This window comes from Mobula hypostoma, chromosome 9 (genome assembly GCF_963921235.1).
Source record: "Mobula hypostoma chromosome 9, sMobHyp1.1, whole genome shotgun sequence".
Taxonomy (NCBI): Eukaryota; Metazoa; Chordata; class Chondrichthyes; order Myliobatiformes; family Myliobatidae; genus Mobula; species Mobula hypostoma.
This window is the reverse complement of record NC_086105.1, coordinates 44,236,253-44,262,530: the sequence shown is the minus strand read 5'-3', so window position 1 is coordinate 44,262,530 and position 26,278 is coordinate 44,236,253. Positions and strand designations below refer to the sequence as shown.

Here is a 26,278-nt window from a genome sequence, read left to right as displayed (position 1 = left end):
GGGAGGCCAGGGTTTTGGTAGTAACTAAGCAACAGGTAAGAAATAACTAGAATGATGTTTTAAGAATCCTCCTAGATACTATTAAACACAATCCCAAAGGATTTCCAACATGGTACAAATATGAAGCTGATGGTGGAGGTAAGGTTTGGTATGCCACCCTAATGATGATAGGAAGCACATACCTCCTGTCCATAAGCGAGGAAGATTAATTTGAGAAGTCCATCAAGGATTTAGACATAGTCGTGGTGTGAAACAAGCCACTCAGTACTTTGGTGTAAAATTGAAATGTATACTATTGGTAATGTCAAAGCATTGTATGCACTGAGAAAACAACTTTTTTGTCTTGCTGAGCAGAGGCATGAAAGAAGTTTTAAACTACTCAGAATCATGTGGAAAGTCAATTTAAGATGTTTCCATTAGGTTTGCACTCAGTACTTTGGTGTTATGTTGTACTGGTGGCTTTACAGGTTGAGTAGCTGTAAGTGATTTGTTGCAAATTGTAAGGTATGTCTGGTTATAGTAAAGGAGCAGTTACAACACCACTACCTAAAAGACAAACAAAACCCAATCCACCACTGCATATCTGGAAAATGGATTATGTAGGCTTTATCAAAAACCAGACAGATATATTGTTGTGGTTGTTGCTCTTTGGATGGGTCCACCACAGAACCCCTGCATCCTGATGGGAGAGGAGTGAGATGTATTGAAAAAAATAAAACAGATATTTAAATCTAAACAGAAACATAAAAGTTCCTTTTCACTTGTGAAAGATCTCATAGATAGATTGCCCATACCTACTGTGTGTTGTTCTTCTCAGAGTGAGAAAGAACCAGACTCCACTAGGGCCTCTAGACCCCCAGTAAAACTGCCATTTGTGTTAACTTAATGTTACAAGGACCATCTATATAATGGGTTGACAAAATCCCATGATCTGAAGGGATAAACTGGGTAGCCCTTACTCAGTTAAAGTTTTCTGGGAAAACATAAAAGCTGGGAAGGTGTGTGACTGCTACCCAGTTAGGAAAAATCCTTAAAGTAAAGTTGGGGGGGGGGGCGAGTGGAGCCTGGACAATCATATTCAAAGTCCAGAATTATCAAAATGGGAAGAGACTTATGGCGATGATATGCTTGGTATCAGAATGCCAAGTCCCTGCGCACCAAAAGATGTTCACTTCCATGGGAGGGGCATAACTGACCCATATGTACTGACACCTTATTCTGGTCACCCAGAATTAAAATGCCAAACAAAACCCCTCCACATGAGAACTGTATCCTTTCTTACATCACTATACATGTAAAGGTAACCTACCTCTATAAAAGTTTTCACCCAATGTGCGTACTGCTGAATTGTGTAACTGATGAATATTTTCTATAACTAAAGTACTAATCCTTAGGCAAAAGAAGCCAACAATACACAATTGATAACTTGTTTACAAATCTCATTTACAGAAAACCTGAATAAAATAGTACACAGCATCCAAAGCAGTGTGAACATTCCTCTAAAAGAAATGAACATCTTCAGCTCAGTGAAAGACTTCATTTTTTACTTATCGAGACACAGCATGGAATAGTCCCTTCCGGCCCTTCCACGCCATCCAGCAACCCTGGTTTAACCCTAGCCTAATCACAAGACAATTTGCTGTGACCAATTTACCTACTGATCGGTATGTCTTTGGACTGTGGGAGGCACCTGGAGGAAGCCCACACGGTGAAGGGGGGAAATGTACAAACTCCATCCGGACAGTGGCAGAAACTGAAGCCGGGTGGCTCAGCGTTGTGTTAGCCACTACAGTACCGTGCCGATGACCAGATGAACAAAGGCAGTGATGCAAAATTGGATCAGGAAAACAGCAAGAACTCTCTGTGAAAAAAAATGTTAAAGATGGACTAAAATGGACATGTAATATGAACATTGATGTGTTGTCATATGTTTGTAAATTATTAATGATGCTAACGATCCTTTGATGTTTCAGAAATGTGTGCAGCTGAGGTTAACTAAAAGAATACGCTGAAAGAAATCACTTAGAAACCCTTACATTGAGAAGTCCTTTAAGCATCCAATCAAGGAGAAATCCTCCAGTACCAGTAGCCTACTGGAACAATTGGAAGAGTGCTTTATCTGCTCCCAAGAGGAGTTTTGGCAGGAGTCTAATCTCATATTTAGTTTCTATCAGCACTAGCTGGGCTAGGTGCCTTTGCTGAGCAAGAGGGGGATGTGATAGATATTCACTTTCTAGGGCCCAACAGGCTAATTACCAACCTCAGCTTTCTAGCACAGCGGCATGACTTTTCATGGAGTGAAAGAATTGTTTTTAACAAAATTAAACTGGTAACCAAAATTTATTCCTCGGCCTCACGTAATTAACAAGTGAACAATGACATTCTCATTGGCCCCTGATTTGACCAAGGTAAACAATGGGGCCCATTTTGGCCTAATTTAACATTGCACTCAGCTGGCCTGAAACAAAACAATAGAAATACTAGAATGCATTTGGGATGGTTAGACATGACAAAGACAGAAAGAAGAACTAGGATTCATTATTCTGCCTTTAGTTTTTGCAACCGATGACTTGTTTGTCCGCAACTCATTGCTAACTCACTCTAACACAGGGATTCCCAGCCTGTGGTCCAAAGAATCCTTGATTAATGGCAGGGGTCCATGACATAAAAAAAGGTTAGAGTTTAACACTGTTAATAATCTAGCCACAACCAGTCTTTGTGGCACAGAACACCAGAGATTCATAGCTGGCTGCAAGAAGAGATGTCTGCACACATTGGTTTTAAATGAAGTACTCCTCATATGAAGCATTCTGCATGAATGAAAAGATCTGTGTCTGCTCTGACACTCCACTTCAACATCCTATGTTCTCAATGTGATCGCTGCTCATTCTAAAGTTTACACAGATGTTGTTGGAGTTTGAGGACCTGAGTTATAGGGAAAGGTAGAATAGGTTGGGACTTTACTCCCTGGAGCATAGAGAATCAGGGGAGATTTGGCAAAGGTATCCAAGATCATGAGCGTATAAATAGGGCAAATGCAAGCAGTCTTTTCCACTGAGGTTGGGTGAGACTAGAACTAGAGGTTGTGGGCTAAAGGTGGAAGGTTAAATATTTACAAGGAACCTGAGGGGGAATTTCTTCAATCGGAGGCTGGTGCGAGTGTGGAATGAGCTGCCAGCAGAAGTGGTGGATGTGGGTTTGATTTCAACATTTAAGAGAAGTTTGGATAAATACATGGACGGGGAGGGTATGGACAGCTATGGTTCAGGACAGCAGGTTGATGGGACTAGGCAGAATCATAGTTTGGCACAAACTAGATGGGCTAAAGGGCCTGGTTCAGTGCTGCAGTGTTCTATAACTCTAAACTCTAAAGAATATACTGTAGATCTAACTTGTTTAGTCTCTCTTCACAGAACAATCCTCTCATCCCTGAAATCAGCCTGATGAATCTCCAAAGAGTGTCATACAGTCCCTGTACTTTCTTGTTTGAAATGCATTAATGCAACATTCCTGCAGGCCATCTCAGCACCACACTAGGTGTACTTAGCAGCTAACCTTCAGGTATGCTGCAAGATTGCTTTTAATAAAATCAAAGTTTTTTTTTCTGTGTCCTGAAGATTCACTTATTCTGAAAAAGGTATTTGTAATTAGAGAGAGCCGCTGATTTGGCTTTTATCCAGTATGCATACTGAAAAGAGAAACTGTCTTACCACAATAGTAGTACTATTCTTCCCATTCAAAGCAAACTTTCCACCAGCCCTGAGACCAGGCTGAAGTGAAGTCGTGAATTGGTTGTTTGCAAGCTCCACGTCGTTATCTTTGCAGGATAAGGTAACAATTGCTGTACCCTTTTCAGTTGTTTCTGGTACCTGAACACTAAACAAGGTCCAAAATGAGAAGTTGTTTCTTTTACAGAGCTCTTAATTTTATCATTCTTATGACTTTGCATCATTTATATCCAGCTTGGGCCTTGCTGACTTTGAAATAATATCTCATGAATAGATGTCACTAAATACATCACGTAGTCAGACACAAGGGAACATGGGCAGAAATTGCAGTGATATACAAAGATCATAACGTTTCCCACAGAATATGAATCTCAGATTGACTTGTTAATTAATTCAAAATGATGGATTGGAAACTCAGGTGAAAGCCCTCTCAGGGACAGAATGACAAACATACAAATTATGAGCAGGACTAGGCTACTCAGCTCCTTGAGTCTTCTCTGCCATTCTGTAAGATAATGGTTGATCAGATTGTAACCTCAACGCCACATTCCGGCTTATCTCCATTAACCGTTCATTCCCTTGACCACTAGACAGCGTAGCAGTAGGCAGGTAGTGCAGGAGTCCCCTGAGGTCATCTCCCTCCTAAACAGATATACTGTTGGGGGAAGATGTCTCATCAGGGGAAGGCAGCAGCAGCCGAGTTCATGGCACCATGGGTGGCTCTGTGGCACAGGAGGGAAGGAAAAGGAGTGGAAGAGTGATAGTGATAGGGGATTAGATTGTAAGGGGAATAGATGGGCATTTCTGTGGCTGCAAATGAGACTCCAGGAGGGTATGTTGCCTCCCTGGTACAAGGGTCAAGGATGTCTCTGAGCGGCTGCAGGACATTCTGGAGTGGGAGGGTGAACAGCCAGTGGTCGTGGTGCACATCGGTACCAACGATATAGTTAACAAACGGGATGAGGTCCTACAAGGTGAATATAGGGAGTTAGGAGATAAACTAAAAAGTAGGACCACAAGGTAATAATCTCTGGATTACTACCAGTGCCACGTGCTAGTCAGAGTAGAAATAGGAGGATACTTCAGATGAATACATGGCCTGAAAAATGGTGCAAGGGGGAGGGATTCAAATTTCTGGGGCATTGGAACCAGTTCTGCAGGAGGTGGGACCGGTACAAACAGGACGGTCTGCACCTGGGCTGGACTGGAACCAATGTCCAAGGGGGAGCGTTTGCTACTGTTGTTCAGGAGGATTTAAACTAATGTGGCAGGGGGATGGGAACAAGTGCAGAGAGACAGAGGGGTGTAAAATGAGGGTAGAAGCAAGAAGTAGTAAGATGAAAAGTAAAATTGGCAGGCTTCCAAATCCAGGGCAAAAATCAAAAAGGGCCACTTTTCAACATAATTGTATAAGGGCTAAGAGTGTTGTAAAAGCAAGCCTGAAGACTTTGTGTGTCAATGCAAGGAGCATTCGTAACAAGATGGATGATATGAATGTGCAGATTGTTATTAATGAATATGATATAGTTGGGATCACAGAGACATGGCTCCAGGGTGACCAAGGATGGGAGCTCAACATTCAGGGATATTCAATATTCAGGAGGGATAGACATGAAAGAAAAGGAGGTGGGGTGGCATTGCTGGTTAGAGAGGAGATTAATGCAATAGAAAGGAAGGACATTAGCTGGGAGGATGTGGAATCGATATGGGTAGAACTGCATAACACTAAGGGGCAGAAAACGCGGGTGGGAGTTATGTACAGGCCACCTAACAGTAGGAGCGAGGTTGGGGATGGCATTAAACAGGAAGTTAGAAATGCATGCTATAAAGGAACAGCAGTTATACTGGGTAACTTCAATCTACATATAGATTGGGTGAACCAAACTGGTAAGGGTGCTGAGGAAGAGGATTTCTTGGAATGTATGCAGGATAGTTTTCTGAACCAACATGTCGAGGAACCAACTAGAGAGCAGGCCATTCTGGACTGGGTATTGAGCTATGAGGAAGGGTTAGTTAGCAATCTTGTCGTGCGAGGCCCCTTGGGTAAGAGTGACCATAATATGGTGGAATTCTTTATTAAGATAGAGAGTGATATAATTAATTCAGAAATAAGGGTTCTGAACTTAAAGAAGGGTAACTTTGAAGGTATGAGACGTGAATTAGCTAAGATAGACTGGCAAATGATAAAGGGTTGACAGTGGATTATGCAATGGCAAGCATTTAAAGATCGCATGGATGAACTACAACAATTGTTCATCCCAGTTTGGCAAAAGAATAAACCAGGGAAGATAGTGTACCCGTGGCTGACAAGGGAAATTAGAGATAGTATCAATTCCAAAGAAGAAACATACAAATTAGCCAGAAAAAGCAGCACACTTGAGGACTGGGAGAAATTCAGAGTCCAGCAGAGGAGGACAAAAGGCTTAATTAGGAAAGGGAAAAAAGATTCTGAGAGAAAGCTGGCAGGGAACATAAAAACTGACTGTAAAAGCTTTTATAGATATGTGAAAAGAAAAAGATTGGTTAAGACAAATTTAGGTCCCTGATCATGGGGAACAAGGACATGGCAGACCAATTGAATAACTACTTTGGTTCTGTCTTCACTAAGGAGGACATAAATAATCTTCCGGAAATAGTAGGGGACCGAGAGTCTAGTGAGATGGAGGAACTGAGGGAAATACATGTTAGTAGAGAAGTGGTGTTAGGTAAATTGAAGGGATTGAAGGCAGATAAATCCCCAGGGCCAGATGGTCTGCATCCCAGCGTGCTTAAGGAAGTAGCCCAAGAAATAGTGGATGCATTAGTGATAATTTTTCAAAACTCTTTAGATTCTGGATTAGTTCCTGAGGATTGGAGGGTGGCTAATGTAACCCCGCTTTTTAAAAAAGGAGGGAGAGAGAAACCGGGGAATTATAGACCGGTAAGCCTGACATCGATGGTGGGGAAAATGCTAGAGTCAGTTATCAAAGATGTGATAACAGCACATTTGGAAAGCGGTGAAATCATTGGACAAAGTCAGCATGGATTTCTGAAAGGAAAATCATGTCTGACGATTCTCATAGAATTTTTTGAGGATGTAACTAGTAGAGTGGATAGGGGAGAACCAGTGGATGTGGTATATTTGGATTTTCAAAAGACTTTTGACAAGGTCCCACACAGGAGATTAGTGTGCAAACTTAAAGCACATGGTATTGGGGGTATGGTATTGATGTGGATAGAGAATTGGTTGGCAGACAGGAAGCAAAGAGTGGGAATAAACAGGACCTTTTCAGAATGGCAGGCAGTGACTAGTGGGGTACCGCAAGGCTCAGTGCTGGGACCCCAGTTGTTTACATAATATATTTATGACTTAGACGAGGGAATTAAATGCAGCATCTCCAAGTTTGCGGATGACACGAAGCTGGGCAGCGCGTTAGCTGTGAAGAGGATGCTAAGAGGATGCAGGGTGACTTGGATAGGTTAGGTGAGTGGGAAAATTCATGGCAGATGCAATTTAATGTGGATAAACGTGAGTGGCAAGAACAGGAAAACAGATTATTATCTCAACGGTGCCCAATTAGGAAAAGGGGAGGTGCAACAAGACCTGGGTGCCATTGTACACCAGTCATTGAAAGTGGGCATGCAGGTACAGCAGGCGGTGAAAAACGCAAATGGTATGCTGGCATTCATAGCAAGAGGATTCAAGTACTGGAGCAGGGAGGTACTACTGCAGTTGTACAAGGCCTTGGTGAGACCACACCTGGAGTACTGGTTTTGGTCCCCTAATCTGAGGAAAGACATTCTTGCCATAGAGGGGGTACAAAGAAGGTTCACCAGGTTGATTCCTGGGATGGCAGGACTTTCATATGATGAAAGACTGGATTGACTAGGCTTATACTCAGTGGAATTTAGAAGATTGAGGGGGGATCTGATTGAAACGTATAAAATTCTAAAGGGATTGGACAGGCTAGATGCAGGAAGATTGTTCCCGATGTTGGGGAAGTCCAGAACGAGGGGTCAAAGTTTAAGGATAAAGTGGAAGCCTTTTAGGACCAAGATGAGGAAAAACTACTTCACACAGAGAGTGGTGAATCTCTGGAATTCTCTGCCACAGGAAACAGTTGAGGCCAGTTCATTGGCTATACTTAAGAGGGAGTTAGATAAGGGCCTTGTGACTAAAGGGATCGGGGGTATGGAGAGAAGACAGGTATAGGGTTCTGAGTTGGATGATCAGCCATGATCATACTGAATGGTGGTGCAGGCTCGAAGGGCTGAATGGCCTACTCCTGCACCTATTTTCTATGTTTGACATACAACAAGGATCTATGTCCACGCTAAGAATTTTTTCAAATATTCTGCTTCCTTTACCCTTGAGAAAGAGAGTTCCAAAAACTCATGACTCTCTGGGAGAAAGAAAATAAATTCTCCACATCTGTCTTTAACAGGCAACTCCTTAAACTGTTCAAGAGAAAGCATCTTCACATCGACCCTGCCAAGAACCCTCAGGATATTACATGAGTCATCCCTGTTACTATTAAACTTCAGGAGATACTAGACTAGGCCGTCCAGCCTTTCTCATAAGATAATCCACACATTTCAGGATTTACTATAGCAAACCTGTGAAATAGGCCTAATGAACAAGACCAATCCAATATACAAACAAACAAGATACAAATCCATATGTTGACTCACCAGTTCCCAATATAAATGAGGCATAACTTCCCTATTTTTGCACTTCAAATTCTCTGGCATTAAGAGAACACTGTTAGCTTTCCTAATCACTTGCTTTACCTGCGTACTAGCCTTTTGTGAATGATGCTCCAGGCCACTCAATTGCCTCTATATCTCAGAATTTCTAATCTCTCATCACCTATGTAATATTCTTTCATTTTTCCTACCAAGGTGAATGTCAGATTTTCCCATATTCTCCCATGCATGCCAGATTTTTGCCCACCTGTCTTTCTGTATCCCTTTGGCTTCCTGACTTCCTCTCCACAATTTGCTTTGCTACCTAGCTTAGTGTCACTAGGGCGTTCATGAGCAATTTTCAGTGCCTAGATTCAAGTTATTAATAGAAATTGTTAAATGTTAAGGCCTTAGTTCTGATCCTCGTAGTACACCACTCATTACATTTTATGATTATACTCTGTTTTTTTGGGGGATGTGAACTATTGTGGAATTAAAAAATCACTTTTGGCATCTGGTTTGACAGTTTGCATTAACACAAGATGGTGATGTGCTACGGTCGTAGCTGTTTCACAATGAATGAATCTGTCTGTAGCTCCAATCTTTTTTTTTATCATGTTGCAGTTTTGATTCTGGAAAGAGTTGACAACCTGGCTGCCTCTTTTGAATCAATTAATGACACGATGCATTTGAAGTGTCTTGACAGCTGCTCTGTGCCTATGTGCTTGGACTTCTTTCGAGTGGACCTCCCACTGGAAATTGAGGTCAGCAAATCAATATTTACTAGCATATTAAGGAACAATGAGATGGACTGGCCCAAGCCATAATGTTTAAAAGACATCTTGAAATTCCTTAAGTCCTCCTGCTGTGGCAAATGGATGAATGGCTATCTCACAGCAAAACTTGATTTTGTTTTGGCTTTGCAGCCTTAGAAACTCTTTTCAAGTGGTTGGCTGCAGAGGACAATACTATTTGGATAAAGGCAAACAAAAACTGAAGCACCAGTACCAGGACCAAAAGATATGGACCAGGAAGGCACAGGAGCACTTACAGGACTGCTTTGAATCGGTGGACTGGACTGTATTCAGGGACTCATCTTCGAGTTTGGATGAGTATGTCGCAGTTGTCACCAACTTCATTAAAACCTGTATGGATAAGTGTGTGCCTACGAAAACTTACTGTACACTCCCAAACCAAAAGCCATGGATGAACCAGGAGTTTCGTAGTCTGCTGAGGGCTAGATCTGTGGCATTTAAGTCTGGTGACCCAGGTCTATACCAGAAAACCAGGTATGACTTATGGAAGTCTATTTCAAGAGCCAGGAAACAGTTCTGAGAGAGGTTGGAGGCGACATTGGATGCATGTCAACTCTGGCAGGGTTTGCAGGCCATTACTTCCTACAAAGCAAAACCCAACATAGTGAATGGCAGTGACGCTTCACTACCAGCTGAGCTCAATGCCTTTTATGCTCACTTTGAAAAGGAGAATAAACCCACTGCCATGAGGACCCCTGCAGCAGCCACTGACCCTGATCTCTGTCTTGGAGGCTGACGTCAGGCTGCCTTTCAAAAGGGTGAATCCTCACAAGGCAGCAGGGCCCAATGGGAGTATCTGGTAAGGCTCTGAAAACCTGTGTTAACCAACTAGCAGAGGTATTCAAAGACATCTTCAATTTTTCTTCGCTATGGTTGGAAATTCCCACCTACTTCGAAAGGGCAACAATGATACCAGTGCCCAAGAAGAGCAGTGTGAGCTGCCTCAATGATTATCGTCCAGCAGCACTCAGGTCTACAGTGGTGAAATGCTTTGAGAGGTCGGCTAGAATCAACACCTGTCTCAGGAAGGATCTGGACCCACTGCAATTTTCCTATCGCCACAATAGGTCTACAGCAAATGCAATCTCAAAAGCTCTCCATGCAGCCTTGGATCTCCTGGACATTGCAAACACCTATGTCAGGATGCTGTTTATTGACTCAGCGTTTAACACCATCATTCCTACAGTCCTGATTGGAAAGCTTCAGAACCTAAGCCTCTGTACCTTCCTCTGCAACTGGATCCTTGACTTTCTAACTGGAAGACCACAATCTGTGCAGATGGAAAATAACATCCCACCTCAATGACAATCAACACCAGCACACCACAGGAGTGTGTGCTTAGCCCACTGCTCTACTCTCTCTACACCTACGACTATGTGGCTAGGCACAGCTCAAACACCATCTACAGGTATAAATTTACTGACGATACAACCATTGTTGACAGAATTTCAGATGGTGATGAAAGGGCATACAGTAGCAAGGTATACCAGTTAGCCGAGTGGTGTCATTGCAATAACTGTGCATTCAATGTCAGTAAAACCAAAGAGCTGATTGTAGACTTTGGAAAGGATAAGACAAGGGAACACAGACCTATTCTCATAAAGGGATCAGAAATGGAGCGAGTGAGCAATTTCAAGTTCCTGGGTGTCAGTATCTCTGGGGACTTAACCTGGACACGACATATTGATGCAGCTATGCAGAAGGTAAGACAGCGGTTATATGTTATTCAAAGTTTGAGGAGATTTAGTTTGTCAACTAAAACACCAGAAAATTTCTCCAAATGTTCCATGGAGAGCGTTCTGGCTGGCTGCATCACTGAGTGGTATGGGGGTTCTGCACAAGATTGAAGCGAGTTGCAGAAACTTGTAAAATTAGTCAGCTCCATCACGGGTACAAACCTCTGAAGTATCCAAGACACCTTCAAGGAGCAGTGCCTTAGAAAGGCAGCGTCCATCATTAAGGACCCCCATCACCCAAGACACGCCCTCTTCCCATTGTTACCGCCAGGACAGAGTACAGAAGCCTGAAGGCACTCACTCAGCGATTCAGGAACAGCTTCTTCCCCTCTGCCATCCAATTTCTAAATGGGACATTGAACCCATGAACTCTACCTCTCTACTTCTTTTAGTCCTTTTTTTTTGCACTACTTATTTTTAACTTAACTATTTAATAGACATATTTATACTTACTGCAATTCCATACTTTCTTCTTTATACTTATTTATCATGTATTGCATTGTACTGCTGCTGTAAAGTTAGTGAATTTCACGACATATGCCAGTGATATTAAACCTGATTCTGAATCTTCAGATGTATATAATTGTGTGCATTTAAGAGAGAAAATGTGTGAGTGTCCTAACTACTGCCACAGCACATGCTTCCTAAACCTATACCTGGAGCAAATAAATGACACCCAAGTTCTCCCCCCACCCCCCAACCCCATCATCAGGCAGCATTCTGACTACACAGTTTGTCCTCATGACAACAGTACTGGTGTAGCACCACAAATCAAGCTTCATTTAGCAACTGTTCACCTACTTTGTACACACACAGGCACGCTTATTTTGGCAAGGACTTTGTGTTTCTGCCACACAACTGCCTGTGCATCATTGCCCATTAAAGTTTGCATACTGGGAACGTGAAACAAGTTGGCAGCATGCTTGTGTTTATGGAATACTTGATAGAAGCCACTGGGGTGAGGAATCTGAGTGCCACACACCTGTTCAAATCTTCATTGCACCCAAACTGTCCCTCTTCAATCCAAAGTAAACAGATACAAGTTACAGATATTTAAACAAAAAAACAGAATATGTTGGAAATGCAGAGTCGATCTGTCTGCTTATAGGTCTTCAATTGACCAATTATTCCTTTCTGTAAACTCTCTGCCTATCACTATTTCCAGTGAAGGAGGCACACCTAAATTTTCAAATTATGCTGCTTAACCGGTTTATCTTTCTGGTATTTTTATGTTGTTTCTTTGTTAAAATATATAGCTATGCACTCAGTGGCCACTTTATTAGGTACAGAAGTGGAGCCTGGCATGGTCTTCTGCTGCAGTAGCCTACCCACTTCAGTTCTATGTGTTGTGCATTCAGAGATACTCTTCTGCACACCACTGTTGTAATGTGTAGTTATTTGAGTTATTGTTGCCTTCCACTCAGCTTGAATCAATGTGGCTATTCTCCTCTCTCTAGCTGTCATAAAGGGGACATTGCTGAGGTGGCAGACTCAACTGCAAGACACAGACACTGAAGTACTAGGAACAGGACAGGACTAGAGACTAGAGTTAGGGACGTGAATTAGGAGAAGGAGCTGGGACAAGAACACAGACTTGGGCTAGGACATTGGCTAGGCAAGTAGGACCAGGACTAGGAACTGGGAACTAGGAGCCTGGGCTTGGACTCCAAGCCAGGGACAGGACAAGGACCCAGAACCTGGGTCTTGACTCGGGCTCGGATCCTGGAACTAGGCGAGGACATGACGTGGCTACAGGACTGGATATGGCTTGGGTTCCTCGAGGCTTGGGTACTTCGAGGCGAGGACATGACGAGGCTTGGGTTCAGACTCCAAGCCAGAGACCGGACAAGGACCCAGAACCTGGGTCTTGACTCGGGCTTGAACTCCGGAACTAGACGAAGACATGACGTGGTCTTGGGAGACAGGACTAGGCGAGGCTACAGGACAGAACGAGAGACTCCTGGGCAGGACGAGAGAACTCCAGGGCAGGACGAGGCACATGGACAGGACGAGAGCAGGGACACAGAGCCTTGGTCAAGAGAGAGCAGGAACACAGAGCCGTGACCCCTCCTTATGAACAAGACTTAGGGCCGGGGCTCTGCCCAGAATGCTGAACGCGATGAGATGGTTCCTAACACTAGGTAGCGGCAAACAGCCAGAGCTACCTAGTAAAGGCGTGGACAGAGACAGTTCCAAACAATGATACATAGTTCCTTATCTAGACGCAGCAAGGCTCCGGTCTTGCTCCAGCAGTAGAACTTCACAGCAATACAGGCAAGGACACAGGCGAGGTTGCAGGCAAGTCTTCAGGCCAAGGCTTCAGGCAGAGGGTGAAGAGAAGGGAACAGTCCAGTCTCAGGGTAACAGCAAAGTCAGCTTGACTTACCCCACAGAGGCAAGGACAGGATATTGACAAGACAAACCAGCAACCACACTTCTTCTTCTTCTTCTTCTTCGAGTTTTTACAGCAGTTGGTATCCACACTGTTGCATTACTGCCATCTTCAGGATTTATTGTCCGTCATCGTTCATTCACTTTAAAGCCATCTTTCCAGTCCCTTCACCCTTAAAAAACTAAACAACCATTTCCTCCCCTGATCACTCTCCCCACATTCCAATAAACCTTTAACACTGTTCTCTACCAGTCCTATTTTGCGTAATTGTTGTAACATTTGTTGCCTTTCCTGTGCAAATTTCCAGCATGAGATAAGGATATGCTCTACTGTTTCAGTCTCCTGAGATAGATCACAAAAACCTGTTGCATGCTTATTTATGATGGCCAGAGTGCCATTAAGGTTACTGTGCCCAGTTCTCAGTCTACTTATAATTACTCACTCCTTCCACTTTACTCCTCTACTTCTTCCTATATCTACTCTGTTCTGAATTGAATATAAATGTCTTCCTTTTATTGCTCTATTCCAATACTACTGCCACTGTTGATTTAAGCTCTTCCCCTCTAGCAACCACACTCAAACCCAGGGCCACTTATATTCCCAGCCCCAAGACGAGCATCAGGTGCCTATCATTAAGCCCAGCTGAAACAAGGGACAGCCAGAAGACCTGGAGTCCAGAGTCCACGGACCAGATCGTGAACCGGAACGCGGACTTCACGGACCGGACCATGACACTATCATTAGCTGTGTGTTTTTGTCCACAGAGCTGCTGCTCACCAGATGTTTTCTTTCATGTTATTCTCTGTAAACTATAAAAACTGTCACATGTGAAAATCTCAGGACATCAGCAGTTCTTGAGATACTCAAACCATCCCATCTGGCAGCAACAATCATTCCACGCTCAAAGTCACTTCAATCACATTCCTTCCCTGTTCTGATGTTTGCTTTTGACCATGTCTGCATGCCTTAATATATTGAGTAGCTGCCCCATGATTGGTTGATTAGATATTTGCATTAATAAACAAGTGTACCCAATAAAATGGCTGCTATGTGTATGCTTTGTGTGAACTTGAGGAACAGTCCTGCACATAACATATGTGTGGAACAAAAGGGCCTTGTGTATTTAAGACCTATGGATAATAATAATGATAGTGATGGGAAGGTCTCACAATTTCACACAATTTCATTCCTTTTTTTTGTTCTCATTCTGCCTCTGGAAATCTACAAGATAGAACTGGAAATTTTAAAAAAGACAACAATGGAAGTTTTCTTTCTTAATGCTACTGCAATGATGAAGGGCACAGTGTGTCCTGAACTGAACATCTAACAGCAATAATCATCTCTCAGTCCAACAAATGCAAGGTCTTGTGGATGCATCAAAGATGAGTTTCGAGGAGGGGCACAGGTGAATACTGACCACAGCTGAGGAGAATCAAGAGATGGAAGCTAAGGTGAATCCCCAACCTCTGGGCAAAATGCACTGACTCAAAATATTTGTCCTACAAATGTGAGTTTCTTGCTCTGCAAGTATTTCATTGAGTTTCCTTTTTCATTCTCTGTGATCTGTAAAGTGTATGAAATCTAATCAGGTCACAATTGTCACCTTTACTTTGCCAATCTGATCCTTCGAGTAGAGGTAGGATACTAGTGGTACTCCAGGACTAAGTGCCATTCTCCTTCATATTCCAAAATCTGAATAATTTCTGATAGAAGCGCATTGCAGGGGTAATGGAAGTTACGCAGCCTTTGCTGTGTCAGAGTTAGCACTGTACATTACGGTTTCAATGACCTCTGTTAAACAGCAGCCTTTACTCTTAACATGCTAAATGTTGAATGCTTCAATCCAAAAATATTCTGGTTCCAAAGATGCTGTCTTAATCCCAGACATTGTTGGGTTAGTGGTATTAACATACACCAGTGATGTCAAGCAGAAACTCTATCCCATGGGAGGGTCTGTACAGCCTCTTATACAGTATCCCGTGGCTGGTTCTTGGACTTGACTGATAGTTTCTCCTATAAAAAGTTAAGTTAAAGTCTGTCCCGAGCCTTGTGGCCCATCAGGCCGGTGTTTATGCCGGTTTCTGTGGCGTGAAGCGACTGAGAGTACGAGACTCCCCCCGCCCCCCCCCGGGATAGGACGCCAGTCTATCGCGAGGTTAACCCCCAACATTTGCCAGTACCCATTCTCAGCTGGGTGGACTGGAGCAGTGTGTGGTTTAGTGCCTTGCTCAAAGACACAACACACTGCCTTGGCCGAGACTTGAATCCACAACCTTCAGATCGTGAGCCCAACGCCCTAACCACTTGGCCATGCGCCACACAGTTTCTCCTATAATCCAGGAATAAATAATGGGAAAAGTGCAAAACAATTATCAACTGCAAATATTCAAAGTTCTGCCTTTGGGTAAATGTTCTGTAAACATTTTTCTCTTAATTGATATTGAAAGTTACTTGTCAGAATTATCTTGAGCTGTATTTGTTGTATGTTGTTACTATTTGTTGACTGCTGAGGTTGTAAACACATTCTCCTGTAATCCAGTTCCACTAGCAACTACCTCTTGACAGCAGCATCACATTGTCTTGGATGCCCAGGAGTGCCATTGACAGCCGTTCAAAGACTGAAGCTGCACCCAGTCTGCAACGAGACATGACTGCTCGTGCAAAACTCAAAGATTTAATGTGGATGAAAGGCTGTCAGCTGGTGGATTGAATGACAGGAATATATGTCTGGCTCTCAGATGGCATAAGGTGGAGTTAATTTAAATAACTGCTGCAACCTCCTCAGTACGACATGTTGTTATGTGATGAGGGCAGAGCATTCTTAATTGCCCAATAATTAGGATGACATGTCCCAGGGGCTGAATTCTCATTACTAGCATGCTTCATGATCTGATATCACCTCACTCTGGATGCTATTGGAAAGGGTACTTTGAAGGCATTTAAATCTAAAAAAAATCCATGTGTTCTTCCATATTTTGTGTGTGCCAATTACAGGCATTCAGCACCATTCCTTCATACCTTGCCCTATATGCTATCCCTTTCAATAATTTAACTGGAAAGTAAGTATTTTACAAATTCATCAGCTGAAAATTCACTCTTATTTTCCACACAGATAGATAGAACAAATCTTCTCTATAAATAACCAGCTCCTATCATATAATGGGAACTATTTTTATCCTGTGGAACACTTGTAGATTCTAGTTTTCAGTAACAAAGGAATTAGTTCACACCTTACCTGTGCATACGTGGGAAACAGAAGGGTTGATTGTCATTGACATCTATTATGTTGACTATAATGATCATTGAGGCTGTATGCCCTTGAGAAGGATGGTCTTTAGCAGCAACTTCAAACTCTTGCGTTGGAGCATTTCTGAAAGGTCCATTATCTCGATCGATTATTGCTGATACAATCAGCTCTCCTGTAACTGCAATAGAAAGGCAATTATACCACACTTCAAGTATCTTGCTTTATGAATTCTGGACTGCTGCAGAAAATTAATAAGAACCAAGATCCGTTAGAACTTTAGGAAAGGAACTCAACTCCCAACTGTTCTCTATTCCCTTCCCCCTCCTCCCTCATGAGAGGATCAATCCCACAATATCAAATGCCAATGGATTATAAAAGAGCTGTGGGTCCTAATGAAACTACTGTATATTCCAGCAAGGTATCAGTCCAATTCTAGAAATGAAGGAGAAAAGTGCCTCTCTGTTGGCGAATATAAAGGGACGTTGGAGAAAATACTAGACATGTTGTTTGAGGTCGGGGCAAAACTAAGAACTATCCATTTAAAATAAAACAGCTTTGGGATTATTCTCTTTAGGGAAGAGGCTTAAATGTTATTGAATAGGGATCTTCCAGACTGTGAATGAAGTGAGCAGCATAACTGTGGAGAGAATGATCAGGGACAGCACTAAATCCACCAGGGGCATAAGGTAAAACTTTCAGTCAGTGATTAGAATCATTACTGTGGAAATAAATGAGATAACGAGCTTCAGCACTTTCCAAAATAAAACACAGGAAACTAGATAAGTGCTTGGATGAAAAACAGGATAGTCAGATATGCCTAAAGATTGGGATGAAATATTCTGTGGTGTGTAAAGACCAGCGCAGTTAAAAATTGAAATGAATGGTTTCTTTGCTGCATGTTCTTTCTGCAACAACCATGATTCCTTTATTTATGCTAGTCTTGCATTTGGAAAGATGTGACCTTTTAAAATGTAGTTCTGTCATTTTAGTAACTAACAATGAGTGAAGAACTATTTAAGTTTTCTAATGTTCCTTTGTTGTGCTTTTGAAGTTGTCAAGAGTTATTTCTGAGTCACACAAAATACACATGATAAAGTGTTATTAAAATCTATGTGCATTAGGTGTTTAGATTTGAATGTGTTTCGATGTTACACAATTTTTCACTGTAACGTAAAAGCAAGATTGATTTGTCACTTCTTTATGAGATACCTTCTCTGTCTGGGGAGCAGAGAAGAAGATATAATTTTATTAATTTGGCAAAAAATTGACAAAAGAAGTGAAAGCGAAAGGACAAGTTAATGGATTGCTGAAGATTTATTCAGCAGCTGAATGATGCAGATTGTCCTCAGGTTATGAATGGCTGATAGAAACCCATATATACGAGTAAGCGGTTGTAATTTTATTGAGTTCAGAAGTCCAATGTTCCTCCAAACAGCAGAAGTAGTTCTCTCTCTCCATCTCCCCTTTGCCCCTTAGTAAGACCATAAGACAAAGGAGCAGAAGTCAGCCATTCAGCCCATCGAGTCTGCTCCGCCATTTCATCATGAGCTGATCCATTCTCCCATTTAGTCCCACTGCCCCGCCTTCTCACCATAACCTTTGGTGCCCTGGCTACTCAGATACCTATCAATCTCTGCCTTAAATACACCCAATGACTTGACCTCCACTGCCGCCTGTGGCAACAAATTCCACAGATTCACCACCCTCTGGCTAAAAAAATGTCTTCGCAGCTGTTTCGAATGAGCGCCCTTCAATCCTTGTCATGCCCTCTCGTACTAGACTCCCCCACCATGGGAAACAACTTTGCCACATCCACTCTGTCCATGCCTTTCAACATTCGAAATGTTTCTATGAGGTCCCCCCTCATTCTTCTAAACTCCAAGGAGTACAGTCCAAGAGCGGACAAACATTCCTCACATGTTAACCCTTTCATTCCCGGATCATTCTAGTGAATCTTCTCTGAACACTCTCCAATGTCAGCACATCCTTTCTTAAATAAGGAGCACAAAACTGCACACAGTACTCCAAGTGAGGTCTTACCAGTGCCTTATAGAGCCTCAACATCACATCCCTGCTCCTATACTCTATTCCTCTAGAAATGAATGCCAACATTGCATTCGCCTTCTTCACCACTGACTCAACCTGGAGGTTAAACTTAAGGGTATCCCGCACGAGGACTCTCAAGTCCTGTTGCATCTCAGAACTTTGAATTCTCTCCCCATTTAAATGATAGTCTGCCCGTTTATTTTTTCTACCAAAGTACATGACCATACACTTTCCAACATTGTATTTCATTTGCCACTTCTTTGCCCATTCTCCCAATCTATCCAAGTCTCTCTGCAGACTCTCTGTTTCCTCAGCACTACCGGCTCCTCCACCTATCTTTGTATCATCAGCAAACTTAGCCACAAAGCCATCTATTCCATAATCCAAATCGTTGATATACAATGTAAAAAGAAGCGGCCTTAACACAGACCCCTGTGGAACACCACTGGTAACCGGCAGCCAACCAGAGTGGGATCCCTTTATTCCCACTCTCTGTTTCCTGCCAATTAGCCAATGCTCTATCCACGTATGTAACTTTCCCATAATTCCATGGGCTTTTATCTTGTTTAGCAGCCTCATGTGTGGCACCTTGTCAAAGGCCTTCTGAAAATCCAAATATACAACATCCACTGCATCTCTCTTGTCTAGCCTACTTGTAATTTCCTCAAAAAATTGCAATAGGTTTGTCAGGTAGGATTTTCCTTTAAGGAATCCATGCTGAGTTCTGCCTATCTTGTCATATGCCCCCAGGTACTCTGTAACCTCATCCTTGACAATCGACTCCAACAACTTCCCAACCACCGATGTCAAGCTAACAGGTCTATAATTTTCTTTTTGCTTCCTTGCCCCCTTCGGAGCAAGGAGTGACATTTGCAATCTTTCAGTTCTCCGGGACTGTTCTTTCTGATCTGCCTTTGATGTAATTCATTACAATGCTGGAGTTATGGTTTCCATATTGGGTGATGTTATTTCCAACTTAAGGACAAAATCAGCCTAAGGATATCAGTATAAGCAGGTCCTATTTCTTATTTTAGAATTCAAACTTTCCTCCTGGTTTCTAAGCACGGTATCACATTTTGTGGTTGGCAACTTTTGAAGTGCTGGATGCTGGATTGATTTCAGCCGAGGGTCCTTGTCTTTCAAAGGGGCAGGATCAGCCGTGAATCTTTGTTGCGCTCTGTCTATGGCAAGTACATACTGAGGAAAGGAAACCAAATCTGCACTCGTAATTTCAATTCATCAAGGTCCTATTTAATTGCAGCAAAATCTTTATTCCTCTAATCATAATTCAGCAAGACCTGACAAAGTTAAGGAGAGGAACGAAGGAAAAAGAAAAGTATTTCGTTTGGGATTAAGTTGATTTTACTCCGCTGCAGAGTGAGTTGGCAAAAGTAGACAAGGACCGGTTTCTTGAGAGTCTCAGGGCAATGGAAGAGTTTCATAGAGAGGATTCAAGACAAAATTATTGCAAAGAAATAGAGTGGAAAGTCTAGAATTCCCTGAAGACAGTATGGCTGAAGCTGGGAAGGGAAGTTAGATTGGGTAGTTCTGACACCGAAACAAAAGGCTTCCTTGTGGGTAGTAAATGTTTCTACAGTTTCCATACCTGAGTTAATGGTAAAGTATTGGTTTGGAGTACTCATAAAATAAATCAAGCTGACTGCTGTACCATCATCATCAGGATCATAGGCAGTAACCTTCCCGATAACTGAATTTGGCGGCTTTTCTTCCAAAACATTGAATATTGTTTTATTTCTGGAATGATACAAATGTGACAAGGCAACTGGCACATACAATTCAGCAAAACCAATTAGCTTATCTGCTGAGGCTCTACCCAAAGCATCATGTAAAATATTTGCTCTAGCACATTTTCTTCGGCAACTGCAGATGAAAAAAAAAGCCAAGTTGTTTTGCTAATGTCATGAGATTAATGAGCTAGAGCTCAAATCACAGCCTGAAGATTGAATAATTTTGAGTAATTTCTTGAACATTTTTAAAAATTAGAAATGAAGGGCTGGTATCTGGTTTGCCAAACTGTTATAAAATCTAACAAGATGTGATAGGAAGGTTGGTACACTGATGTGGCTGACTTAAGTCTCCTCTGAAAATGTCTGAGCTGCATAGTAAGCCACTTGTTCATATCAATCCATATTCAAGAGAATGGCCCTCCAGAGTCTATGGGTCATTATACAAGGATATTATTTTTTTAATAATGGAAGTCCAAAAGAAAATGGCAATTGAAGATATGACACATACCTCTATAACACATTAATATTAAGATGAAAGAATAGTGACTGTTTTAAAAGTTTTGGAACTAATTCTTCAGAACCTGTTGGAATTATTCACTTTTCACATGTTGAATAAACCAGGCAAACGGATATTTTCTTGTTTCATGTTTTAGTGTTTGAACTTTTATTTTCAAAGTTGCCTTTCACATAGCCAATTCTGCTCGAACACATGCTACTGGCGAATGCCATCACTCAGTAAGAAAAAGGAAAAAATGAGTACTTACGGCTTAAAGACTGGCCAGTTGTCATTTACGTTAATTAAATTGACCACAATAATCCCTGTGATGCTGTTACCTGTTGCATCCTTTACCGTGACTATCACACTGAAGCTGTAGAAATATAAAGCAATAAAGCTGATATTCAATAACAGAACAATTTGTAGTTCCTTTAGCACAAGAGAATTATCAAACAATTTTTGACAAAGCAATTAAGTCAAAATGACAAAAAGTTTGATCATAGAACTGGGGATATTCAGGAAAGTCAAAGAGGGAAAAGTAAAGATATGGAATGAAGATACGCTGGGAATGGTCACGTCTTCAGCAGCTGAAAGTATACATGGCAGTGGTGGAATTTTTCTCTGGGGGGTGAAGAAGAAGACTGAATTGGAAGAATGAATATTTTTGGAGTTTGATGAGATTGAGGTAGTGAAGTGAGTGGAGGGCCATGGAGAGATTTGAAAACAAAGTGAGAACTTTAAAACTGATACATGACTTAAGCAATGAAGGTCAGCAAGAACATGTCCAGGATGGACAGGATGACATTACATTAACCTTTGGCTCCCCACAGTAGAATGAGGAGGCTGGCTAGAAGTCAACTGGAATCATCATGTCTCAGTGTAACCTAGGCATGGACAAATGTTTCAGCAACTAAGGTCAGGTTCTTGTAGTGTTAAAAAATTCCTGTAAAGTTGAAACAGGTTCTTCATCCCACCATGTTTGCATTGGCCATTAAACACAGATTTATATTAATCTCACATGAGTCATGTTTTATTCATCGCCTCCTTTAGAAACATAGAAACATAGAAAATAGGTGCAGGAGTAGGCCATTCGGCCCTTCGAGCCTGCACCGCCATTTATTATGATCATGGCTGATCATCCAACTCAGAACCCCGCCCCAGCCTTCCTTCCATACCCCCTGACCCCCTTTAGCCACAAGGGCCATATCTAACTCCCTCTTAAATATAGCCAATGAACTTGCCTCAACAGTTTCCTGTGGCAGAGAATTCCACAGATTTACCACTCTCTGTGTGAAGAAGTTTTTCCTAATCTCGGTCCTAAAAGGCTTCCCCTCTATCCTCAAACTGTGACCCCTCGTTCTGGACCTCCCCAACATCGGGAACAATCTTCCTGCATCTAGCCTGTCCAATCCCTTTAGGATCTTATACGTTTCAATCAGATCCCCCCTCAATCTTCTAAATTCCAACGAGTACAAGCCCAATTCATCCAGTCTTTCTTCATATGAAAGTCCTGCCATCCCAGGGATCAATCTGGTGAACCTTCTTTGTACTCCCTCTATGGCAAAGATGTCTTTCCTCAGATTAGGGGACCAAAACTGCACACAATACTCCAGGTGTGGTCTCACCAAGGCCTTGTACAACTGCAGTAGTACCTCCCTGCTCCTGTACTCGAATCCTCTCGCTATAAATGCCAGCATACCATTCGCCTTTTTCACCGCCTGCTGTACCTGCATGTCCACTTTCAATGACTGGTGTATAATGACACCCAGGTCTCGTTGCACCTCCCCTTTTCCTAATCGGCCACCATTCAGATAATAATCTGTTTTCCTATTTTTGCCACCAAAGTGGATAACTTCACATTTATCCACATTAAATTGCATCTGCCATGAATTTGCCCACTCACCCAACCTATCCAAGTCACCCTGCATCCTCTTAGCATCCTCCTCACTGCTAACACTGCCACCCAGCTTCGTGTCATCCGCAAACTTGGAGATGCTGCATTTAATTCCCTCATCCAAGTCATTAATATATATTGTAAACAACTGGGGTCCCAGCACTGAGCCTTGCGGTACCCCACTAGTCACCGCCTGCCATTCTGAAAAGGTCCCGTTTATTCCCACTCTTTGCTTCCTGTCTGCCAACCAATTCTCCACCCACACCAATACCTTACCCCCAATACCGTGTGCTTTAAGTTTGCACACTAATCTCCTGTGTGGGACCTTGTCAAAAGCCTTTTGAAAATCCAAATATACCACATCCACTGGTTCTCCCCTATCCACTCTACTAGTTACATCCTCAAAAAATTCTATGAGATTTGTCAGACATGATTTTCCTTTCACAAATCCATGCTGACTTTGTCCGATCATTTCACCGCTTTCCAAATGTGCTGTTATCACATCCTTGATAACTGACTCCAGCAGTTTCCCCACCACCGACGTTAGGCTAACCGGTCTATAATTCCCCGGTTTCTCTCTCCCTCCTTTTTTAAAAAGTGGGGTTACATTAGCCACCCTCCAATCCTCAGGAACTAGTCCAGAATCTAACGAGTTTTGAAAAATTATCACTAATGCATCCACTATTTCTTGGGCTACTTCTTTAAGCACTCTAGGATGCAGACCATCTGGCCCTGGGGATTTATCTGCCTTCAATCCCTTCAATTTACCTAACACCACTTCCCTACTAACATGTATTTTGCTCAGTTCCTCCATCTCACTGGACCCTCTGTCCCTTACTATTTCTGGAAGATTATTTATGTCCTCCTTAGTGAAGACAGAACCAAAGTAATTATTCAATTGGTCTGCCATGTCCTTGCTCCCCATAATCAATTCACCTGTTTCTGTCTGCAGGGGACCTACATTTGTCTTTACCAGTCTTTTCCTTTTTACATATCTATAAAAGCTTTTACAGTCCGTTTTTATGTTCCCTGCCAGTTTTCTCTCATAATCTTTTTTCCCCTTCCTAATTAAGCCCTTTGTCCTCCTCTGCTGAACTCTGAATTTCTCCCAGTTCCTCAGGTGAGCCACTTTCTCTGGCTAATTTGTATGCTTCTTCTTTGGAATTGATACTATCCCTAATTTCTCTTGTCAGCCACGGGTGCACTACCTTCCTTGATTTATTCTTTTGCCAAACTGGGATGAACAATTGTTGTAGTTCATCCATGCAACCTTTAAATGCTTACCATTGCATATCCACCGTCAATCCTTTAAGTGTCATTTGCCAGTCTATCTTAGCTAATTCACGTCTCATACCTTCAAAGTTACCCCTCTTTAAGTTCAGAACCTTTGTTTCTGAATTAACTATGTCACTCTCCATCTTAATGAAGAATTCCACCATATTATGGTCACTCTTACCCAAGGGGCCTCTCACGACAAGATCGCTAATTAACCCTTCCTCATTGCTCAAAACCCAGTCCAGAATAGCCTGCTCTCTAGTTGGTTCCTCGACATGTTGGTTCAAAAAACCATCCCGCATACATTCCAAGAAATCATCTTCCTCAGCACCTTTACCAATTTGGTTCACCCAGTCTACATGTAGATTGAAGTCACCCATTATAACTGCTGTGATTCGGCCCGTGACAGTTATTTCAGTGTAAAATACAACTTAACTAACACAAAACATCAACTGATAAAGAGAAAGAGAAAGACTCATTACCTGTGCAGATCTTTCTCATAATCAAATGATTTTGCGGCAAGAATTGCCCCATTTTTTCCACTACGGTTAACGATAACCAGAGAGGAATTGACTGAATACTGAAATAAACCCAAAACACTCAATTACTTTATGTATTGAACCAAAAATACCCTGGAATATTTTCCAAAAATATAAAAATAGATAATGAGAAGATGGGATAACTTTAGAAAACAGAAGCTGGGACTACTTTGTGTAATTAAACTGTGAGTCTGTTTGACCCAGTGTGGGGGACTCACAGAATTCATATGATCATTGAATTGATGTCACTGTGAATCATACTGTGGCTGGCCTTAGCACATTGAAATGGAACTGAGTGGACATTTTGTACACATAGAAGTTATGCCTGTACACATGTAATTCACTACAATGAGACATTGTGGAGGGTGAGAGATTGCAGTGGGGTTGCTCTGAGCTGTGAATGCTTGCAGAAGTCCTCCTGGCCATGGCAATTTTCTGATAGTATGACACAGAATAGAATGGAAACCCTGCTTTTCCTGCAATTTGTTGGTTGAGATAATACAACCATTATTGGTAGAATCTCAGGTGGTGACGAGAGGGCGTACAGGAGTGAGATATGCCAACTAGTGAAATGGTGCTGCAGCAACAACCTGGCACTCAACATCAGTAAGATGAAAGAGCTGATTGTGGACTTCAGGAAGGATAAGACGGAGGAACACATACCAATCCTCATAGAGGGATCAGAAGTGGAGAGAGTGAGCAGCTTCAAGTTCCTGGGTGTCAAGATCTCTGAGGATCTAACCTGGTCCCAACATATTGATGTAATCATATTGAAGGCAAGACAGCGGCTATACCTGATTAGGACTTTGAAGCAATTTGGCATGTCAACAAATACTCACAAAAACTTCTATAGGTGTACCGTGGACAGCATTCTGACAGGCTATATCACTATCTGGTATGGAGGGGCTACTGCACAGGACCGAAAGAAGCTGCAGGAGGTTGTAAATCTAGTCAGCTCCATCTTGGGCACTAGCCTACAAAGTACCCAGGACATCTTTAGGGAGCAGTGTCTCAGAAAGGCAGCATCCATTATTAAAGACCTCCAGCACCCAGGACATGCCCTTTTCTCACTGTTACCATCAGGAAGGAGGTACAGAAGCCTGAAGGCACACACTCAGCAATTCAGGAACAGCTTCTTCCCATCTGCCATCCGATTCCTGAATGGACCTTGAAGCTTGGGCACTACTTCACTTTTTTAACATAGAGTATTTCTGTTATTGCACATTTTTAATAATCTATTCAATATACGTAATTGATTTACTATGTTTTATTTTATTTATTATAATAATTATTATTTTTCTCTCTCTGCTAGATTATGTATTGCATTGAACTGCTGCTGCTAAGTTAACAAATTTCACGTCACGTGCCGGTGATAATAAACCTGATTCTGATTCTGATTCTGGATGTCGTGCCTTGCTGTCATAGACGAGCCAGTACGCAAACCGGGACAGTACGATCTGGAGAGCAAGTGTTTGCCCATGCAGCTGGCTTCTCCTCTCCACGCGGCTGATGAATCCAACGGAATAGCAAAGATGTTGATAAATATATGAGATTCAGGGACATTTAAAGACAATTAAAAATTCTACCAGCTTTTATTTCCAGCTAAGCTGGGGCATAGTTATGCCTGTCAATAGTCTTGGAGGAGATGTGAGTGCTCTGCCAGAGACTCTGATGCTGATCAGGCCTTGCTGCTGGAT

General features: G+C 42.2%; 1 protein-coding gene across 1 annotated transcript in view; it reads right to left on the bottom strand.

The window, feature by feature from the left end:
- The window catches only part of LOC134351685 (cadherin-related family member 3-like), an 83,780-nt gene that overhangs the window by 39,741 nt on the left and 17,761 nt on the right, over positions 1 to 26,278 (bottom strand). The window contains exons 5-9 of the mRNA XM_063058190.1: positions 24,525 to 24,622; positions 21,142 to 21,246; positions 20,236 to 20,384; positions 16,572 to 16,761; positions 3,711 to 3,876 (exon numbers count right to left, since the gene is read on the bottom strand). Coding sequence (XP_062914260.1) covers positions 3,711 to 3,876; positions 16,572 to 16,761; positions 20,236 to 20,384; positions 21,142 to 21,246; positions 24,525 to 24,622 — 708 coding nt within the window. The remainder of the gene's footprint in view (positions 1 to 3,710; positions 3,877 to 16,571; positions 16,762 to 20,235; positions 20,385 to 21,141; positions 21,247 to 24,524; positions 24,623 to 26,278) is intronic.